A 20,869-nucleotide genomic window follows, 5' to 3' on the forward strand; every position below is an offset into this window, starting at 1 on the left:
TTATGATATTAGATGACTACTATGTTTATGTGCCTATGATTAGATTATTATTAGGCAAAGGTACTTAATATATTTTGCCTGAAAGAATTATAATTTGATTTATAATTAAATTATTAATTTTTATTTTTACTGGACTAGGAATATATAAAACTCAATGCTAGAGATATATAAAATTCAGCACTAGAGTACTTGCCTGGTAATTACGAACTTAAATTTACATTGTATTGTTATTGAAAAAACACTCTATTAGAAAAATTAACCTATCATACTTGTGTTGCCTGCATCTCTACTCTTGAGATGTATTTTCCTGCTGTCAAACTTCAATCTGGGATGTGTACTGGGCCTTTGAAGAAGCCTGTACTCTCTCAAGTGCGGTGCTCTCTCTCATTTTCTTCCTTTCTTTCCTCTTTCTCAGAATTTCTAAATAAGACCTATTTTTACTTCAAAAAAGTCAACCTATGGGGCCCAAGCGGTGGCGCAAGTAGTAAGGCGTCTACCTTGCCCACGCTAGCCTAGGACGGACCGCGGTTCAATCCCCTGGTGCCCCATATGGTCCCCCAAGCCAGGAGCGATTTCTGAGCAAATAGCCAGGAGTAACCCCTGAGTGTCATCAGGCCAAAAAAAACAAAAACAAAAAAGTCAACTAACTGCATTAGAAAATAACATTTGGATATGCTAAATTATTATGTTTTTAATACAGGATTTGTATTGTGAATCATATTAACTAAATTAAAGTTCATTTTAACAAATCTCCTATATAATAACTGACAGTGATTTCAGAGAAAAGGATAACACTAATGTAACCACCTTATCAATGCCCATATTACATAGATCTTAAATATATAAACATTTAAAATTTATTCATTATCTTTCACTATGTAATATTTGATAAAATATCTGAAAAGATTTCATATGAACTAGAGATATAGACTGATTTAAGAATCTTTAGTTCACTTTCAGACTAAGGAAATTCATACCATCCTTTTCTTAATTTAATATATACAGAATAGGTTCATGCTACTGATATTAAAATATGTTTTAATAATGATGTATCTTTATAATATCCGTGCTATCTTGTATTGTAATCAGAAGTGGCTAACTTTGAAAAAAGGCACACTATGGGATAAGGGCATGACCCAACTCGTTGAACACGTGCCCAGACGGAGGTCCCTGGAACTACATGGAAACCCCAGCACCACTGGAATTGTTGCTATAACACACACACACACACACACACACACACACACACACACACACACACACACAATGGCAATAGTGGATTGAAATCTCCCTTCTAACCTTCAGGTAAACATTCTATTCATTAAACCAGCTCACCTTTTAGGGCTTTTCTACCTGAGGAATTACTGGTGACTCTGAACTGATCTATGAAATAAACAAATAAAAGGTTGCAGAGAAAAGGCAGGTAATCTTCAAATGATTTCTCTTGAGATATGTCAATACTGTAGTTCAATGAATAGATACTAATGTGATCATGTCTAACAGAGTGAGGATTCATAGGACTTCAGTTTGCTTTCTAAAATAAAAATTGAGCCACCCAAAACATTAACATGTTTTGTTAATGCAAAGTTAGTCTGCTAAACTTTTTAAAGCTAATTTACTGCAAAACAGTCTTTAACTTTGAAAGCCCAATTTATACCTATGAGTCAGTGATACTTAAAAGAATTCAGAATAAGCAAACTAACACATAGTTTACAGGTTCTTTGACAACAATCAGTTTATTTTTCCTTGCAGGTCAAGTGTTAGCAATGTTACTTTCTTATGAGCACCTCGAAGAAGGAGGATATATGGTTTTGTTCAAATAACTTGCCCTGTATAAGTAGAATAATGTCATTCATGTATTTATTGTGCCAACTATCTGCAAAGCTCTATTTTTGTTGGTCTCCTCCTTTTCACTTCAGCTTTACTGGGTTTCTTGGGCATTGGCCAGTACTTTAGATGACCCTGACTGCCCCAGCTCTTTGGCAGGAGCACACTGAAAATTCTTCCCACTTGCCCTGATAGAGTTTCTGATAGAGGTTGTATCAGTCTGTTCAGGAAAATTCTAACCACTCTATAGAGTGGGATGTCCAAAAGCAAAGAGAAGGAGGAACCCAAATAGCAATGGCAACAACCTATACCTAATAGGATCAGAAATATTAGAAGCTGGAAAACTTTATTAGAGATGCCAAACCCATTGGGGACTGTTTAATATTTGAAGAGCAGATGCACTTTCTAAGTAACACATACATTTTCAGGAAAAATGCATTCAGAACAGTTATATGGATTTTAACTTTTTGATTAAAAATGCTGAATATTAATGAAATTCCACAATTTGGGTTAATAAATAACTTTTAAAATTTTTAGGGAAAGTTCCATTTTATATCTAAGTATAAGTTGCAATTTTTTTAAATGTTTCACAGGAGGATTTGATGTTTAAAGACTTACATGATTTCTTCAGAATTATTTCTGAAACTTGTATCTTTATCTGAGAAACTTTTTTTTTTTTTTTTTTTTTAATTTTTTTTTTATTTAAACACCTTGATTACATACATGATTGTGTTTGGGTTTCAGTCATAAAAGGAACACCACCCATCACCAGTGCAACATTCCCATCACCCAAGTCCCAAATCACCCTCCTCCCCACCCAACCCCCGCCTGTACCCTAAACAGGCTCTACATTTCCCTCATACATTCTCAATATTAGGACAGTTCAAAATGTAGTTATTTCTCTAACTAAACTCATCACTCTTTGTGGTGAGCTTCCTGAGGTGAGCTGGAACTTCCAGCTCTTTTCTCTTTTGTGTCTGAAAATTATTATTACAAGGGTGTCTTTCATTTTTCTTAAAACCCATAGATGAGTGAGACCATTCTGCGTTTTTCTCTCTCTCTCTGACTTATTTCACTCAGCATAATAGATTCCATGTACATCCATGTATAGGAAAATTTCATGACTTCATCTCTCCTGACAGCTGCATAATATTCCATTGTGTATATGTACCACAGTTTCTTTAGCCATTCATCTGTTGAAGGGCATCTTGGTTGTTTCCAGAGTCTTGCTATGGTAAATAGAGCTGCAATGAATATAGGTGTAAGGAAGGGGTTTTTGTATTGTATTTTTGTGTTCCTAGGGTATATTCCTAGGAGTGGTATAGCTGGATCGTATGGGGGCTCGATTTCCAGTTTTTGGAGGAATCTCCATATCGCTTTCCATAAAGGTTGAACTAGACAGCATTCCCACCAGCAGTGGATAAGAGTTCCTTTCTCTCCACATCCCCGCCAACACTGTTTATTCTCATTCTTTGTGATGTGTGCCATTCTCTGGGGTGTGAGGTGGTATCTCATCGTTGTTTTGATTTGCATCTCCCTGATGATTAGTGATGTGGAACATTTTTTCATGTGTCTTTTGGCCATGCGTATTTCTTCTTTGTCAAAGTGTCTGTTCATTTCTTCTCCCCATTTTTTGATGGGGTTAGATGTTTTTTTCTTGTAAAGTTCTGTCAGTGCCTTGTATATTTTGGAGATTAGCCCCTTATCTGATGGGTATTGGGTGAATAGTTTCTCCCACTCAGTGGGTGGCTCTTGTATCCTGGGCACTATTTCCTTTGAGGTGCAGAAGCTTCTCAGCTTAATATATTCCCATCTGTTAATCTCTGCTTTCACTTGCTTGGAGAGTGCAGTTTCCTCCTTGAAGATGCCTGTAATGTCCTGTAGTGTTTTGCCTATGTGCTGTTCTATATATCTTATGGTTTTGGGGCTGATATCGAGGTCTTTAATCCATTTGGATTTTACCTTTGTACATGATGTTAGCTGGGGGTCTAAGTTTAATTTTTTGCAAGTGGCTATCCAATTGTGCCAACACCACTTGTTGAAGAGGCTTTCCCTGCTCCATTTAGGATTTCCTGCTCCTTTATCAAAAATTAGATGGTTGTATCTCTGGGGAACATTTTCTGAGTATTCAAGCCTATTCCACTGATCTGAGGACCTATCCTTATTCCAATACCATGCTGTTTTGATAACTGTTGCTTTGTAGTACAGTTTAAAGTTGGGAAAAGTAATTCCTCCCATATTCTTTTTCCCAATGATTGCTTTAGCTATTCGAGGGTGTTTATTGTTCCAAATGAATTTCAAAAGTGTCTGATCCACTTCTTTGAAGAATGTCATGGGTATCTTTAGAGGGATGGCATTAAATCTGTATAATGCCTTGGGGAGTATTGACATTTTGATGATGTTAATCCTGCCAATCCATGAGCAGGGTATGTGTTTCCATTTCCGTGTGTCCTCTCTTATTTCTTGGAGCAGAGTTTTATAGTTTTCTTTGTATAGGTCCTTCACATATTTAGTCAAGTTGATTCCAAGATATTTGAGTTTGTGTGGTACTATTGTGAATGGGGTTGTTTTCTTAATGTCCATTTCTTCTTTATTACTGTTGGTGTATAGAAAGGCCATTGATTTTTGTGTGTTAATTTTGTAGCCTGCCACCTTGCTATATGAGTCTATTGTTTCTAGAAGCTTTTTGATAGAGTCTTTAGGGTTTTCTAAGTAGAGTATCATGTCATCTGCAAACAGTGAGAGCTTGACTTCTTCCTTTCCTATCTGGATTCCCTTGATATCCTTTTCTTGCCTAATCGCTATAGCAAGTACTTCCAGTGCTATGTTGAATAGGAGTGGTGAGAGAGGACAGCCTTGTCTTGTGCCAGAATTTAGAGGGAAGGCTTTCAGTTTTTCTCCATTGAGGATAATATTTGCCACTGGCTTGTGGTAGATGGCCTTCACTATATTGAGAAAGGTTCCCTCCATTCCCATCTTGCTGAGAGTTTTGATCAAGAATGGGTGTTGGACCTTATCAAATGCTTTCTCTGCATCTATTGATATGATCATGTGGTTTTTATTTTTCTTGTTATTGATGTTGTGTATTATGTTGATAGATTTACGGATGTTAAACCAGCCTTGCATTCCTGGGATGAAACCTACTTGATCGTAGTGGATGATCTTCTTAATGAGGCATTGAATCCTATTTGCCAGGATTTTGTTGAGGATCTTTGCATCTGCATTCATCAGTGATATTGGTCTGTAATTTTCTTTTTTGGTAGCGTCTCTGTCTGGTTTAGGTATCAAGGTGATGTTGGCTTCATAAAAGCTATTTGGAAGTGTTTCTGTTTGTTCAATTTCATGAAAGAGTCTTGCCAAGATTGGCAGTAGTTCCTCTTGGAAAGTTTGATAGAATTCATTAGTGAATCCATCTGGACCTGGGCTTTTGTTTTTCGGCAGACATTTGATTACTGTTTTAATTTCATCAATGGTGATGGGGGTGTTTAGATATGCTACATCCTCTTCCTTCAACCGTGGAAGATTATAAGAGTCCAAGAATTTATCCATTTCTTCCAGGTTCTCATTTTTAGTGGCGTAGAGTTTTTCAAAGTAGTTTCTGATTACCCTTTGAATCTCTGTCATATCAGTAGTGATCTCTCCTTTTTCATTCCTGATACGAGTTATCAAGTTTCTCTCTCTCTCTTTCTTTGTTAGGTTTGCCAGTGGTCTATCAATCTTGTTTATTTTTTCAAAGAACCAACTTCTGCTTTCGTTGATCTTTCGGATTGTTTTTTGAGTTTCCACTTCGTTGATTTCTGCTCTCAGCTTTGTTATTTCCTTCTGTCTTCCTGTTCTTGGGTCCTTTTGTTGAGCATTTTCTAGTTCTATTAGCTGTGTCATTAAGCTACTCAGGTAAGCTCCTTCTTCCTTCCTGATGTGTGCTTGCAAAGCTATAAATTTTCCTCTCAGTACTGCTTTTGCTGTGTCCCATAAGTTCTGAGAGTTTGTGTCTTTATTGTCATTTGTTTCCAGGAACCTTTTTATTTCCTCCTTGATTTCATCTCGGACCCACTGGTTATTGAGCATGAGGCTGTTTAACTTCCAGGTGTTAAAGTGTTTCTTCTGAGTCCCTTTGGAGTTCACAAATAATTTCAGAGCCTTGTGGTCAGCGAAGGTAGTCTGCAAAATTTCTATCCTCTTGATCTTATGGAGGTATGTTTTATGTGCCAGCATGTAGTCTATCCTGGAGAATGTCCCATGTACATTGGAGAAGAATGTGTATCCAGGTTTCTGGGGATGGAGTGTCCTATATATATCCACTAGGCCTCTTTCTTCCATTTCTCTCCTCAGGTCTAGTATATTCTTGTTGGGTTTCAGTCTGGTTGACCTGTCCAGTGTTGACAAAGCCGTGTTTAGGTCCCCCACAATTATTGTGTTGTTGTTGATATTATTTTTCAGATTTGTCAGCAGTTGTATTAAATATTTTGCTGGCCCCTCATTCGGTGCATATATGTTTAGGAGAGTGAATTCTTCCTGCTCTACGTACCCCTTGATTAATATAAAATGTCCGTCTTTGTCCCTTACAACCTTCCTGAGTATAAAGTTTGCATTATCTGATATTAGTATGGCCACTCCAGCTTTTTTATGGGTGTTGTTTGCTTGGATAACTTTTCTCCAGCCTTTTATTTTGAGTCTATGTTTGTTCTGACTATTCAGGTGCGTTTCTTGTAGGCAGCAGAAGGTTGGATTGAGTTTTTTGATCCATTTAGCCACTCTGTGTCTCTTAACTGGTGCATTTAGTCCATTGACGTTGAGAGAAAGAATTGTCCTGGGATTTAACGCCATCTTTATTTCAAAATTTGGTGTGTCTTTTGGGTAGTCTTGTCTTAGATTAGGTCTTTCAGTTTTTCTCTTAAGACTGGTTTTGTGTCTGTGAAGTTTCTGAGCTGTTTTTTGTCTGTGAAACCATGTATTCTTCCATCAAACCGGAAAGTGAGTTTTGCTGGGTATAGTATTCTGGGTGAAGCATTCATTTCATTCAGTCTTGTCACAATATCCCACCACTGCTTTCTGGCATTGAGCGTTTCTGGTGACAGGTCTGCTGTAAATCTCAGGGAAGCTTGCTTGAACATGATTTCCCCTTTTGATCTTGCTGTTTTCAGAATTCTGTCTCTATCTGTGGGATTTGTCATTGTGACTAGGATGTGTCTTGGGGTGGTTTTTCTGGGGTCTCTTTTGGTTGGTACTCTTCGGGCATGCAGGATTTGATCACATATATTCTTTAGCTCTGGAAGTTTCTCTTTAATGATGTTCTTGACCATTGATTCTTCCTGGAAATTTTCTTCCTGGGTCTCTGGGACTCCAATGATTCTTAAGTTGTTTCTGTTGATCTTATCATAGACTTCTATTTTCGTCTGTTCCCATTCTTTGACTAATTTTTCCATTGTCTGCTCATTTGCTTTAAGTTTTTTGTCCAATCTCTCCTGCTGTATGGAATTGTTATGTATCTCATCTTCCACAGCACCAAGTCTATTCTCAGCTTCTGATACCCTGTCCCAGAGCTTATCCATTTTGTCATTCACTTCGTTTACTGAGTTTTTCAGGCCTGTTAGTTGACATGTTATTTCAGTTTGGAGTTTTGTCATTTCTGCCTTCATATTTTCTTGGTTCTTATTAGTGTTCTGTTCAACTCGATCCATGGTTTCTTGGAGTCTGTTGAGCACCTTCCATATTGCTAGTCTAAAGTCCTTATCTGAGAGGTTGATTAGTTGTTCAGTCATTATCTGGTCCTCAGAATTGTCATCTTCATTCTCTATGTCTGATGCTGGCCTGCGCTGTTTCCCCATTGTCACATTTGTATTGTGGGTTTTTCTACGTGTTGTAGTGGTATTCATTGTCTATATGATGTAGGCAGCACACTCCTCTGGCTCCTCCCTTTCTGGATGGGCTGACTTGCCTCTAAGGGAGGGGAGTCCTCCGTGGATGAAGCCTCACACTGGGTCAAATCTTAGGCCCGAGCATGTAACAGAGAAGACAGTCCAGAGAGAAATGTTTGCTTCTGTGATATAGCGCCGTTCTTAGTGTGATTTTTCCTTCTTGTTGCAATGGAGTTCTTTCCTTAGAAAGAGTGCGCGGCCGCGTAGCGAAGCGGAGCGGCCGTGCTCCTCTGAGCCTCTTTTTGCCCCACTCGCAAGAGTTTCACGCAAGAGGACAGTAGACAGACATAGACAGGTCACACTCACAGTCTTTCACAGCTGAGCCCCACTGGGCCGGTGTACTTTCGCGGATTTTCCCCGCCTGGTGTCACACACAGGGAGCCAGCTTTTGCAAAGGATAGCCGGTTTTTATGCTCTGAAGTCCCTCCCTGAAAATGGCGTCTGGGCGAGCGAGGTTTCTGGAGGCTCTTTTTGCCCCACTCGCAAGAGTTTCACGCAAGAGGACAGTAGACAGACATAGACAGGTCACACTCACAGTCTTTCACAGCTGAGCCCCACTGGGCCGGTGTACTTTCGCGGATTTTCCCCGCCTGGTGTCACACACAGGGAGCCAGCTTTTGCAAAGGATAGCCGGCTTTTATGCTCTGAAGTCCCTCCCTGAAAATGGCGTCTGGGCAAGCGAGGTTTCTGGAGGCTCTTTTTGCCCCACTCGCAAGAGTTTCACGCAAGAGGACAGTAGACAGACATAGACAGGTCACACTCACAGTCTTTCACAGCTGAGCCCCACTGGGCCGGTGTACTTTCGCGGATTTTCCCCGCCTGGTGTCACACACAGGGAGCCAGCTTTTGCAAAGGATAGCCGGTTTTTATCTATCTGAGAAACTTTTAAAAGAGATATGAGACTTATTTATAAGCTAAAAACATGTCTGTGACATTCACATATATATGAAAACACTGACCAAAGATAATTTAGTCTCCAACCACATATGTATATAAATTATGATCATATGAACCAGTAAGAAATACATTTTTATTTCTTAAGTGATTTTTCATGAGTGTTTTAAAAAAATGCTTACTTTTGTGTATGCATTTGCCTCATGGATGAAAGAGGTTATCATTACCAAGTTATTTTGAAAAATAACAGGAGAAGGTCAAAAATCTTTCTGCCTCCAAGAAAATGATTGAGACACCTGAGGTAAAAGGAAAACACCCATTAAGCAATCACAATGAAAGGCTTTACATGAAAAAATAAGCCCTCCTTTTTCTCCTTTCTCCTCTTCCAACTTCTTTTTGCCACCCTGTTTTCCTGAATTTAATTCATAATTAGTTTTTTTGGGAAAAACAATCTTTAAAACAGAGAAGCAATGTGCAAAAATGTTAGTATGATCAGAGCTCACATGTCTTTTCACTTTGGACTCAAAAACCTATTCCAAGAAATGTCCAGGGTAATAGACAAGCCACAAATTGTCCTAACAAAGCAAAAGGAAGAAGACAGTAATGGCCAGAGAGACACCTACTTAAAGGAGAGTAAAGAAACAGAAAATCGCCCATATTGGTCTTCGTTCTTATTGAGGAATGATAGTCCTGAAGCAAAGCAAATGCTTCATTATGTTCTTTATAATCGCTTTAAGAAAGATATACATATTAACATAATATGCACTTACAATGTAAAATGAATTTGGGAAAACATCAAACTTTTTCAGAATTGGAATATTCTAGAAGACATCAAAAAAATGAGTTGTTCTTAGATTGAGAACAAAGTCAAAATGTGTCCTTTACTTTCAAAGACCTCGTTCCATTTTCCTTTCATCTAATCATCAGATTTTAGGTAACACTGATGAAAGCTCACTTGACCCAATCTACAAGGGAAAGTCTGTGCCCAGGGTGGGCTCTGGAATCAGGTTGCTGTGTGAACTCCGACTCTCTTGTTGTCTACCAGTGACTCAGGGAGATTATTTAACATACTTCCTGTATGTTTAATAAAGGATAGATCTAGCTATAACTGCTACTTCAAAAGTATTTATAGGAAGTTTTGACAATATCTACCTCATAGGAAAACTGGGTGCTCTTTAGCCCTGGTGGTGTGGTAATATAGTACCATTATTTGCTTTCTTCAAATATCTCCTTGGTTCTCAGATCCAAACTATGAAAGAGCACCCTCATCTGTCTTCTTCATCCTAAAATTACTTCTGATAGTCTAAAACCACGCATTGAGCACCTGTGCCAGTTCCTACTACCTCTGTGGTCCAGGCAGTCTTTTCCAGGGTTTCAGGCCTGACCTGCTTCTGTCACTCATGATTACCAGCTGTGTGCTTTCAATGAGCAGTTATCAGCCTCTGTGCTGACATTGTCACTGAAATCTGTGAGGTTAACAGAATGTTACCAGACAGAGCTCTTGTTTTCTCTTTAGTTACTTTAGAAATATATTCTCCCTTCCAGGCTCACAAGCACAAGCTTTATACCTTTTTCCTTTCTCCTCTTCTGGGCCAACCTCCCATTCCCACCCTATTGACCTCCTAGCTTCTCAAACGTTTTGCTTTTGGGTCTCTGATGTCCAAGTAACTCGATTTGGTGGGGAACTGACTATATATTTAGGAATTGACCCCAACCCTTATTATTTCCCTTTTGAGTTTAAAGAAAGCTATGAAAATGTTCAAAAAAGAATACTTTGCCCTTCCTTTACTTTCTCCCATTTTCAAGGCTTTTTAGTGATTTCTATGAAACTCAGTTGACGTAGGCCCTTAACAGAAACGCCTAGTGGTTTATAGCACAGAATTTTAGAGGGAAAGAGAATGAAGGATAAGTTCTGTATCTCAACACATATCTAACCCAAAGGGTACCTCTGTGCTCTTTAGGATAAGTGAAGCCACAGCTTACTACTACTACTACTACTACTAATACTAATACTAATAATAATAATAATAATAAACTTACAAATAAATAAATTAAAAATAATAGGGTATATATCTTAGCAATTAGATCTAGACTGGATATTAGCTGTTGTACTAAGTTGTCTCTTGTGCAATTTACATAGTTAGATGAAGTCTGTGGGAGTACTGAAAGGTGTAACCCATGTAAGAATAGAAAAAAAGTAAATCTTCCATGTGGATTCCTGCTCTGAAACTACCTGTTTTTATTTAGTTAGAGCTCACCAACTTGCCAGTGCACGGCTACTGCATACTTAGCCCATTCTTAGCACACATACTTAGCCCCAGGGAAAACCAAACAACTCACTCAGGACACACAGCAAACATGAAGTAAATTTTCGTATCACTTGTAAACAAGAGGGCAGCTTATGAAGGATCAGTGATTTGTTTAGAACCCACAGCTGTGTGGTAGTTGAGCTTCAAACCGAGCCTACATAAGTTTGTTCAAATAGGTACTGAAATGGCTTGAGAAGTAGTACTGCAGAAACATTTCTCATATCTACCACCTCAGCCTTTGTTAAAGGTCATTTAGTCTTTTACCTGTACCAGCTGAGTTGGTCAGTTCTACCAAGCTCCTTTAGTTCTCACTCTGCTTTCCTGTCTGAAATCAGTGATGATAGGACTTATTCTTGAGCTCAGAGCCATGAATAACCCCTCAATGAAACCAGGTGTAGCCAAAAACAACAAAACAAGATAGTTTCCTCTGGAGAAGAAGGGCAGGTGGAGTCTTACACCAATGGATGATGTTTCTCTTTGAGGGACAGACTGTTTTTGGTCTTTCTGTATTGTGTTCTTATTCTCACCTTTTAAATAATGGGTAAGATGAATTATTAGAGAAATTCCCCTAGATATTACTACCTCATCTGTTATGAGTTACTTAGCTATACCCGTCTGAGGAAGGAAGCTTAAACTGTATGTTATCTCTCTGCTAGCATGATGGTATTCCCTAGACAATATGATCACTGAACACTTGAACTGCAGGCCTTAAATATTAAATATGAGCTGGATTTTGAATACAGTATAGAAAAGTGAATTTCAAATATCTAATTTTTTTAATTTTATAAACATGTTCATGCACATATTACATGTTTGCGTTACACGTTATTTTTGGGGGGTCACACCCAGCAGCGCTCAGGGGTTACTACTGGGTCTACGCTCAGAAATCACCCCTGGCAGGCTCGGGGGACCATATGGGATGCCGGGATTCAAACCACTGTCCTTCCGCATGCAAGAAAACACCTTACCTCCATGCTATCTCTCCGGCCCCGTTACATGTTTTTTTTTAATCAAAATATAATGATCAGGCTCAAAGAAGTAGTCAAAAATTAATTCCAGGCTGGAATGATAGCACAGCAGGTAGGGCATTTGCTTTGCATACCATCGACCTTGGTTCGATTCCCGTATCCCATATGGTCCCAAGCCTGGTAAGAGTGATCTCTAAGAGTGAAGCCAGAAGTTATGCTCTGTGTGTGCACAGCTGGGTATGACCCAAAACAAGCAAAAACAATTAATTCTACTTTACTTTTGAAATGAGATTCATAGAAAATTTAAAATCATTTATGTAACTCACATTAGATTTCTACTAAGCTACTCTGGTATCTGCAGAGACTTTGATGTTCCACAGTAAATACTGGCTGATCCTTATTAGGTGTGAGCTCCACCTTAGTCCACATACTGAGTGAACTAGCTTTCTCCAGCAGGTGAAGCCAGCAGTCACACTATTGGCAGGCAAGCTCAGTTTCTGTCCTAGAGGCATTGGGCAATCATGGACTGTCATTGAATATATATATATGAGAGTCGACAGTTATCTCTTTTCCCTTTCTAAAGAAAGCCATCTCAACATATGTTTGTGCTTATTATAGAGTAGTTGGTTCTATTCTCCAAACCTGGTTTCTCAGTGAAGTTCTTTTTTGTTTTACAATCATCTCTGTAATACAGAAATGTAATGATGTGTTGGCATCATCTTTAAGTTTGGCCAAGTGTTATGGTATATATATATATATATATATATATATATATATATATATATATATATATATATATATATAATGTGTATCTTTGGGCAAATTAGACTCTCCAAGACCCACTACTCCAGATTAGAATCTCCAAGACACTGCTCACAGTGTCTTCGAGGTTAAATGGGTTTTATGTCATGGTCCATGTGTGTGCAGAGATAGCATCTGCAGATATCTCAGTGCATTATTTCTTTAGACTTTCTTATTTCTTCTTTAACTTGACTAATAGGGAGAGTGTATGAAGGGAGAGTTGGAAGAAAAAGTAATGATAAAATCTAGATAAACTCTAGAATCAGATAACAGATTTCTTAGTTTTTTTCAACTTCAACATGGAAATGATTTATACAAACTGGAATCATTTTTCTTTGGTAATTTATAATTTTTTATAAATGGAAAAATTTCCCAGTTGCTTATTAACTATAATACAGAAAGGTATATAAGATATGTAAATAGATAGAAAACCCTCCAGAAGGTATTCATGGCAAAATTTTACAAGAGTATATAAGTGTATACTGTATACATATGTGCTGCAGACGTCTTGCATCCCTAAGCAAAACTTTAGTGGGGTCATAAAACCTTCATGGATGAAAGTGGGTACACGAGGTAGACGAATATGAAATATGAAATAATTAAGACCACACAAAATGCATTGTATGGGGGACCACGTCTATGAGACAAGACACAAATTTTACTTTTCAGCTGAGGACATTTTAAGCACAACTCTGGTATGCAAGGTGTCCTCAGAGAAAACAAAGGGCAGAGGATCATTAGGAGGGACAACACAATGGTACCGGACCCTAGAATCTACATATCAAATAACTGCCAGATATAGGTGAGAAAGAGCTAGAGGTAAGGGGAAACATGAGCTGAAGATGTTTTTGGGTAAGCAAAAAACAGGTTTTTCAAGAAACAGGAGACAGGTAGGTTTTGGAAGAAATGTATTTGCAGTGGCCGAAAAATGGATTTTTGGGGGGACTGAAATAATTGTTTACCATCATGGAGCTAGACTCAGAAAAACGGGCTGCTGGTGCCAGGTTATACTCGAAGTAAGAGTTACAAATATACTAGCCAGCGGGGAGCTTTTGGTGGGCTTTCTTTGGTACTGAAATTTCTTTGTGACTGCAGGATAGCTAAGGCCAAATTACTGTAGTAGAAAAGGAGACAAAAATCAAAATAAAAGGAAAAGAGAAATATGTTACAGCATGTCAGAAATATAGCCAGTAATCTATGCAAGGCTCAATAATTGGCTTCTCCAATGGGCCTTCTGGCAGATATTTCTTGGGAGGAAAATTAGGCACTGCACCAGGAAAGCCAAAAGCCACGTCTGGTGTGTGCTTCCCTAATAAATGGAGTCATGCATGCTGCATGCCTCTGTATATATGTAGATACTTATACATGTATATTTATAATTATACTTTTAATTTTTGGAAGTAAGTAAATAAATTGTAATAGTCCATAGAATTGCTTCTTTTGTAGGAGTATAACAAAATTTTAATGCTTCTACCTAGAATTTTAGATCAATTACACTGTCAAATTCTGAGAGTTTAGAGATGATTGGTAGAGTGTAGTAATCAAAAGAATAGTAAAGAGAATTTCCCAGAGCTAAATAGGTTGACCTGATGCTGTGAAAATCCAGTGAGCAGGATCCTATGAAAAGAAGCATGATTTTAGCAACCTTGTGTTTCTAAACTCACAGAACTTCAGGATGATGAGGAAATTCTTAAAATTACCAGAGAACTCATTATAAAATCTTATTCATAAAATTGTTCATTGATAAGACTGAGAACTGGGAACTCTATAAAAAAAAACTTATTCACGCTAAGTTTCAGAAGAAAATATACAGGTTTCGAGTTAAATTCAAGGTGTGGGAAATTGGAGGGAAAGTCTTTTTTTTATGCTCATTTGCATAATTTGCCAAATTTCAGTCTTTGTTTCTGTAAAACCAAAGTTCACGATATTTTATACCTCTGAGCTGAGCACCACCCCGGCTTCTAGAAGATGCCACCACATTTCTTCAGAGGCACTCTCCTTTGTAGGCAGAGCCCCTACCCACCCACAGAAGCACCAAGAGTGCTTCCTGAACACAGAGCCAGGAGGAGGAAAACCTGGGTGTAGCCAAAAAAAAAAAAAAAAAAAACAAAAAAAAACAAAAAAAAAAAAAAAAACACAAAAAAACCCCAAAGGGCCAGATAAATAGCACAACAGGTAGGGCATTTGCTTCACATGCAGGCAACCAGGTCCCGAGCCTGCCAAGTGTGTTCTGAGCACAGAGCCAAGCAAGAGTAACCCCTGAGTGCCATTGGATGTGGCCCAAAACAACAACAGAGTAAAAAAAAACTAATGTACAGAAGTTTTCAGATCATATGTCTGAAGTTCCCAAAATATGCAAAAAACTTACATAGCTCAGCAATGAAAGAAACCAATGTGAAGACTTCATAAAGGATTTCAATAGACTTTTCTCCAGAAAAAAATGCAGATGTAAGTCCATGAAAAGATGTTCAACATCAGTACTATCAGTACTTATTTTCAGTGGGAAGATGCAAATCAACGCCATAGAGATATTTTACTTCACACCTGTAAATTGGCTTTAAAAGAGATACATAGCCCATTATAAATATTATTAAGGACATGGAGGAAAAATGGCGCCCTCTACTGCTAATAGAAGATGGTACAGACAACTTTCACAAATAGAAAACTTTGAAAGTTTGTCAAGATAGTAAATGCAGGAAGAGATACCATACTGACCAGAAAATTTCTCTCCTAGGTTTCTACCCAGGAGAACTGAAAACATATCCACCCGAAATTTTATACCTGAATGTTTGTAGCAATGTAGTAGCTAGGTAGAAATGAATACAATTGAAGTTTCATCAGTTATGAGTAGCTAAACAAAATGTAACCTACCTGCACAATGGAATTTATTTATTTAGCAGTATTAGTATTTAGTATTAGTATTTAGCAGTAAAAAAAAATATATGAGGTTCATACTGTAAGTAAATGAACCTTGAGAAAAACTGCCAACTGAAAGAAGTCAAGCACCAAAGACTACACATCATATCACTCCAAAATGGAGTGATAGGGACACAATATGTCTGATGTGTCCATAAAAGGCAAACATCTCTGTGGTGACAGAAAATAGTGGTTGTCAAAACTGTGGAGAGAATACTGAGAGGTTAGTAGTATAGGGCAGTGGCCACAGGATTTCTTTTTTAGGTTAAAATAAAGTCTAAGATGATTGTTAATCTCTGAATATACTAAAAAATCTTTTAAAAGTTTAATTTTATGGTATGCACAATATAGCAGTTTTATAAAGATAATTTTACACTAATATGCTTTTACAATGATAATGTAAATATACTAGTGATTCATTATAGTTAAAACAAATAGAGAACTGGTTCTTGAGACCATTGCCAGGAATAAGTAACTCAGAAAGTTCAGAACTGGAATCCTGCTGAAGGGTTGGAGATAGGACCAAGAAAGATAGAGGTGGAATAAGCCTAAGACATCTCCAGGCCTGGACCTGTGCTCTACTCACTTTGGCCAATCTAAGGGACACCACAACCACTGTCCTTCACATTCAGTTCCAGAATTACCATTGACAGGCTAGGTGCTCCAGGAGCAGACATTGTGAAGGCCCCAAAAGAATAACACCTGTAAAAGGAAAAGATAAAAAAAAACAGGGTTGGGAAAGAGAGAGCCAAAAGTGTCATCAGACTCCCAAGTGGAACCTCATAATCCTCAGGTTCCCAAGGGAACCTGTCTGTTAGCTCAGCAGGAAGCAATAGGCAGAGTCCTGTGTGGCCCTCTCCTGTCCTGCCTGCCTCACAGTGAGAAGAGAAAATAGCCTTTATTGCTTGTCATTAGTGACCATGAAATTAATCAATTTAAAGTATATGATTTAGAGAATTTTACTATATTCACAGATTTGCCATCATCAGCACTGTATTGTTTAAATTGAACAGTTGGAGTTCAAATCGTCTTTGCTGTAAGCCTCTAATGAATGTATCAAGTGAATCTAGATGGTTTTGTCTAGAATTTGACCACATCTTGCCATCAAACTATAATCATTCTACTTACTTGGATATTTGCAGCGACCAAAACAAATTTCTCTGTTTTTCTTTAGGCCCATTTTAGTCCTTATTCTCAACACAGCTACCAAAGTGATCCTTTCCAAATGAAGTCAAATCATGTCAATCTTCTGTTCTAATTCTCTCGTGACTTCCAAAAGCTTCTCAGAGTTCAAGTCATCAAAATTGTCTGAAAATCCCTAGCTGATCTGATCCAGTGTTCATGCAGGAGACCTGCCACCCCTTGCCCTGTTTTTGCCACCCTTGAAAGCCCAAGGGCTCTGCTGTGTGACTTTTGCACTTGCTGGTCCTTTCTGTTGTCTGCAGAGCTACAGACCTTGTCACCTTCAACGTTTTGCTCAAATTCTCAGCAACACTTTCATGACCATTCTGTTTCTAAATTACAACACTCTTCTCTGCTACCCATATCCTTTACTGAGATGTTTCTCTCTAGTCCTCCCTAATATTAATATATTAAGGTATTTGCCTCTCCTAACCAGAAAGAAAACATTTTAAAGGATGGAATCAGGATAGTTTTTGTTTCAATTGTCTTCATATATCCTTCACTATCTGGCATTTACTAGGCCTTCTGTTCCTAAAATTTGAATGAATGCATATATGTCAGGTGTTTTGCTCAACCCTTACTGTCCCCATAACAATCTTATGAGAGATTCATCACTTTTCAAGTGAAATCTGGCTGCTGCCAATTGTACAAACCAAGCTACTCAGGAGGATTTATCAAAGTCCCTTTGGCAGGAGCCTTAGGGCTACAGAACCTCTTAGCTAGAAAGGCTGTGTTGGACTACCAGGTGAGCAGACCCAGGGACAGAAAATGAACCAAAACCTCATTCCCTTGGCAGATGCTTCTGTAGGCAAGAGTCTATATTCTGTCGGTTTCATATTAATGAAAAGGAAGAAATCCTTGAAAAATTATTAAAAGATTTAGATATTTTTTGAATAGTACATAGAATAGTTTTAACTTCTGTTATTGAAGAAAATTTCATTAGAGGAGGAACATCCAGTCATTTTAGCTGTTTTCTAAAAATTGAATTTAAAATGTTTTCCATTTATAAACAAAACTTGAACTATTATTGTACAAATTACATGCAGAAACTGTAGCAGTGATTTATTATTTTTAATGGAGTTGTTTTCCTTCATTATAAATGAAAATTAAACGTTGGTAAATTTTCCAAAATGGCATTATTCAACTACATTAAAATGCATGTATTTTAATATTCCATGGTGTCATTACATTGGCATTGTAAACAGAAATATTATAATTGATCTTTTATTGAAAACAGTAGCTAGTGAAAGACTTATGGTGTGTCATTATTGTAATTTGATATTTTTTACAGGACAAAGTTCTAAAAACATCAGTTCGTCTCCAAGCATTGAGAGTTTGCCTGGAGGAAGAGAATTCACTGGTTCTCCACCTTCCTCTGCTACAAAGAAAGATTCCTTTTTTAGCAACATCTCTCGTTCCCGTTCACAGAGCAAAACTATAGGCAGAAAAGAGTCTGTAAGTACTGACAGGTGATTTTCTCTTTATCTTCCATTTTCCTCTTGAGTGCCACCTTTGTTAAAGCTTCCTTGGTGCCTAGTTTTTAAATTCTTAAAAATTTTACAGACTATTAGTTCATCAAAAATACTTTAATGCAGTTGTTTTAACAATATTTTAAGGCTATGGTCTATTGTATGCTAAGCAGTAGAGAGGAGAACCATCAGTTTAAAATAAATTGAATTACAAGTCCCAGTCTGTTTTTTCTCCACAAATGACTTTTTATAAGTGCCTGTGCATTTTTCAAATGAATGACCCTCTACCATATAACAAATTAATATACTTAAAACATACTGAGCTTTAACATAGGGTATTAGTTAGGGGCCAGAGAGATAACAGCAGACTGGATGCTTGCTGTGCATTCCTTCCAACGTGGATTCTATCCCCACTACCACATCTGATCCCCCTAAGCACCAGTAGTGATCCATAAGCATAGAGATAGAAGTAAGCCCTTAGTACCACTGGGTATGGCCTAAAATTCAAAACCACTAATTAAAAAATTCCACCCCAAGGAAGGGTAAGTAAAGAAAACTCTATAAACAGGAGAGAAGGCAACGTTAAGGTTTTTAACTGAGAAAGACTGTGACAACCTAAGAAAGTTAAACCGTTGAGGGTCTGGATTGATTGTTCAGTGGAGAAAGTGTATGCCTTGCCCATGGCTGACCTTGGTTCAGTGCCCAGCATCCCATATAATCCCCCAAGCTCTAGCCACAAAAATTCCTGTATGTGGAGTCAGAAGTAGCCCTTAAGCATCGCTGGGTGTAACCCAAAAACAAAAGGAGAAAGTTGAACCTTTAGGTCTGGAAAGATAATACAGTTGGGGCCCCAAGTGTCTTGCACACACTAATCTGTATATGATCCTATATACCCTTTATGGTACACTAGCCCCACTAGGAATGATCCCTGACACAGAACCAAGAATAAGGCCTGAGCATCACTGAGCATGGCAGGAAAGAAAGGGAAAGGAGAAGGGAGCAAAGGAGGAAAGAAGAAAGGAAAGGAAGGAAGGAAGGAAGGAAGGAAGGAAGGAAGGAAGGAAGGAAGGAAGGAAGGAAGGAAGGAAGGAAGGAAGGAAGGGAGGGAGGGAGGGAGGGAGGGAGGGAGGGAGGGAGGGAGGGAAGGAAGGAAAGGAAGGAAGGAAGGAAGGAAGGAAGGAAGGAAGGAAGGAAGGAAGGAAGGAAGGAAGGAAGGAAGGAAGGAAGGAAGGGAGGGAGGGAGGGAGGGAGGGAGGGAGGGAGGGAGGGAGGGAGGAAGGGAGGAAGGGCAGAAGGAAGGGAGGGAGGGAGGAAGGAAGGAGAGAGATTGAGCCCTGTTGATAAACTATAAGCAGTGTATAAAAACTAAGAAGCAACTTAATTTAGTTTAAGCCAATAAAACAGCATTACCAAAGTGGGTAGTACTGCACCCTGGGATGTGTAAGGGAGCAGGGGTGCTTTCTGTTTGCAGACTTAGAGAAGGTAAATTACCAGCAGGGTGCTGAGTGATGTATTTTGAGAGGAGGCTGTGGGCCAAATGAGTTTGGAAGTTCAGAAACTAGAAATGAAATGAAGGTGAAACTCAAGATAAGAGTCTCTTCAAGAAGCAATTAGATTCCCTTACTATCATAGTCTGAGGTTTTAATTCTCTTAAGAGTCCAGATGGTGTCTCTGGATTAAGAAAGACCAGGCCTTTGGACTAGAGATCCACATACTGGAAAAGACATGACGAATATACTTAAATAACAGAATTTAAGGACTGTATTGCCCTTTAGGTAAGAGATTGTACCAAGATTGTGCAAGGTAAATGTCTCTGACAGAAAAATCATAAATGTAGTAACAGGTCCAAAATGGAAGGCAAAATATAATTAGTAAGAGAATTAAAACACTAAATGAAGAAATTTAAATCCAATAAATAAGAATGCAAGGGAGAACAATGAAAATGAAAGTAAGGGAATAATAACTGCAATTTAAGAAGTGTTGAGTTTCAGATTGAAAAAGTTCACAGGATGCCCTACACAAGTAAAAATAAACTCACAAACTAATTCTGAACTAAGAAAGTTCAGAATTCTGAGAACAAAGGTATCCTGCAAACTTGTAGTGTTAAGAATAAAAGAGATTTCCAACAAAGTATCAGGAATCAGAATAGTTAAATTGTTCAGAGTAACCCCCAAAACAAAACAGTGACAGAATGCCTTCATTCCTTTATTATCAAAGTAAATTATTTCCAACCTAGACTTAATACCCAGCAAACTGTAAGAATAATATAAATCTACTTCCAAACATTTAAAATACAAAATATTTACCTGTGCCTATTCTCAGAATCCATGGATACGGTACAAAAATGAGAGCATAATTCTAAGGATGAGGAATACATGAGAACAGGTAAATAGAATATATGCTGAGCTAGAGGGAGGGGGGAATCCCTCAAAATGATAGTTTAGGAAAGCCCCAAAATTATCTCTTAGGGCCAGAGCTGTATGTAGTAGAGTGGGTAGAGTGTTTGCCTTGAACCCATCTGACCAACCCAGGTTTAATCTCTAGTACCCAACCTGACCCCCTGAGCCCCACAGGACCAGTAGTAT

The 20,869-nt window shown here is 38.2% G+C and overlaps 1 protein-coding gene across 1 annotated transcript in view; it reads left to right on the forward strand.

Annotated features, from left to right (window-relative positions):
• The window catches only part of TBC1D5 (TBC1 domain family member 5), a 543,770-nt gene that overhangs the window by 480,990 nt on the left and 41,911 nt on the right, over positions 1 to 20,869 (forward strand). Inside the window, exon 20 of the mRNA XM_049766154.1 lies at positions 18,107 to 18,270. Within this exon, the coding sequence (XP_049622111.1) occupies positions 18,107 to 18,270 (164 nt within the window). The remainder of the gene's footprint in view (positions 1 to 18,106; positions 18,271 to 20,869) is intronic.

This window comes from Suncus etruscus, chromosome 20 (genome assembly GCF_024139225.1).
Source record: "Suncus etruscus isolate mSunEtr1 chromosome 20, mSunEtr1.pri.cur, whole genome shotgun sequence".
Lineage (NCBI taxonomy): Eukaryota > Metazoa > Chordata > Mammalia > Eulipotyphla > Soricidae > Suncus > Suncus etruscus.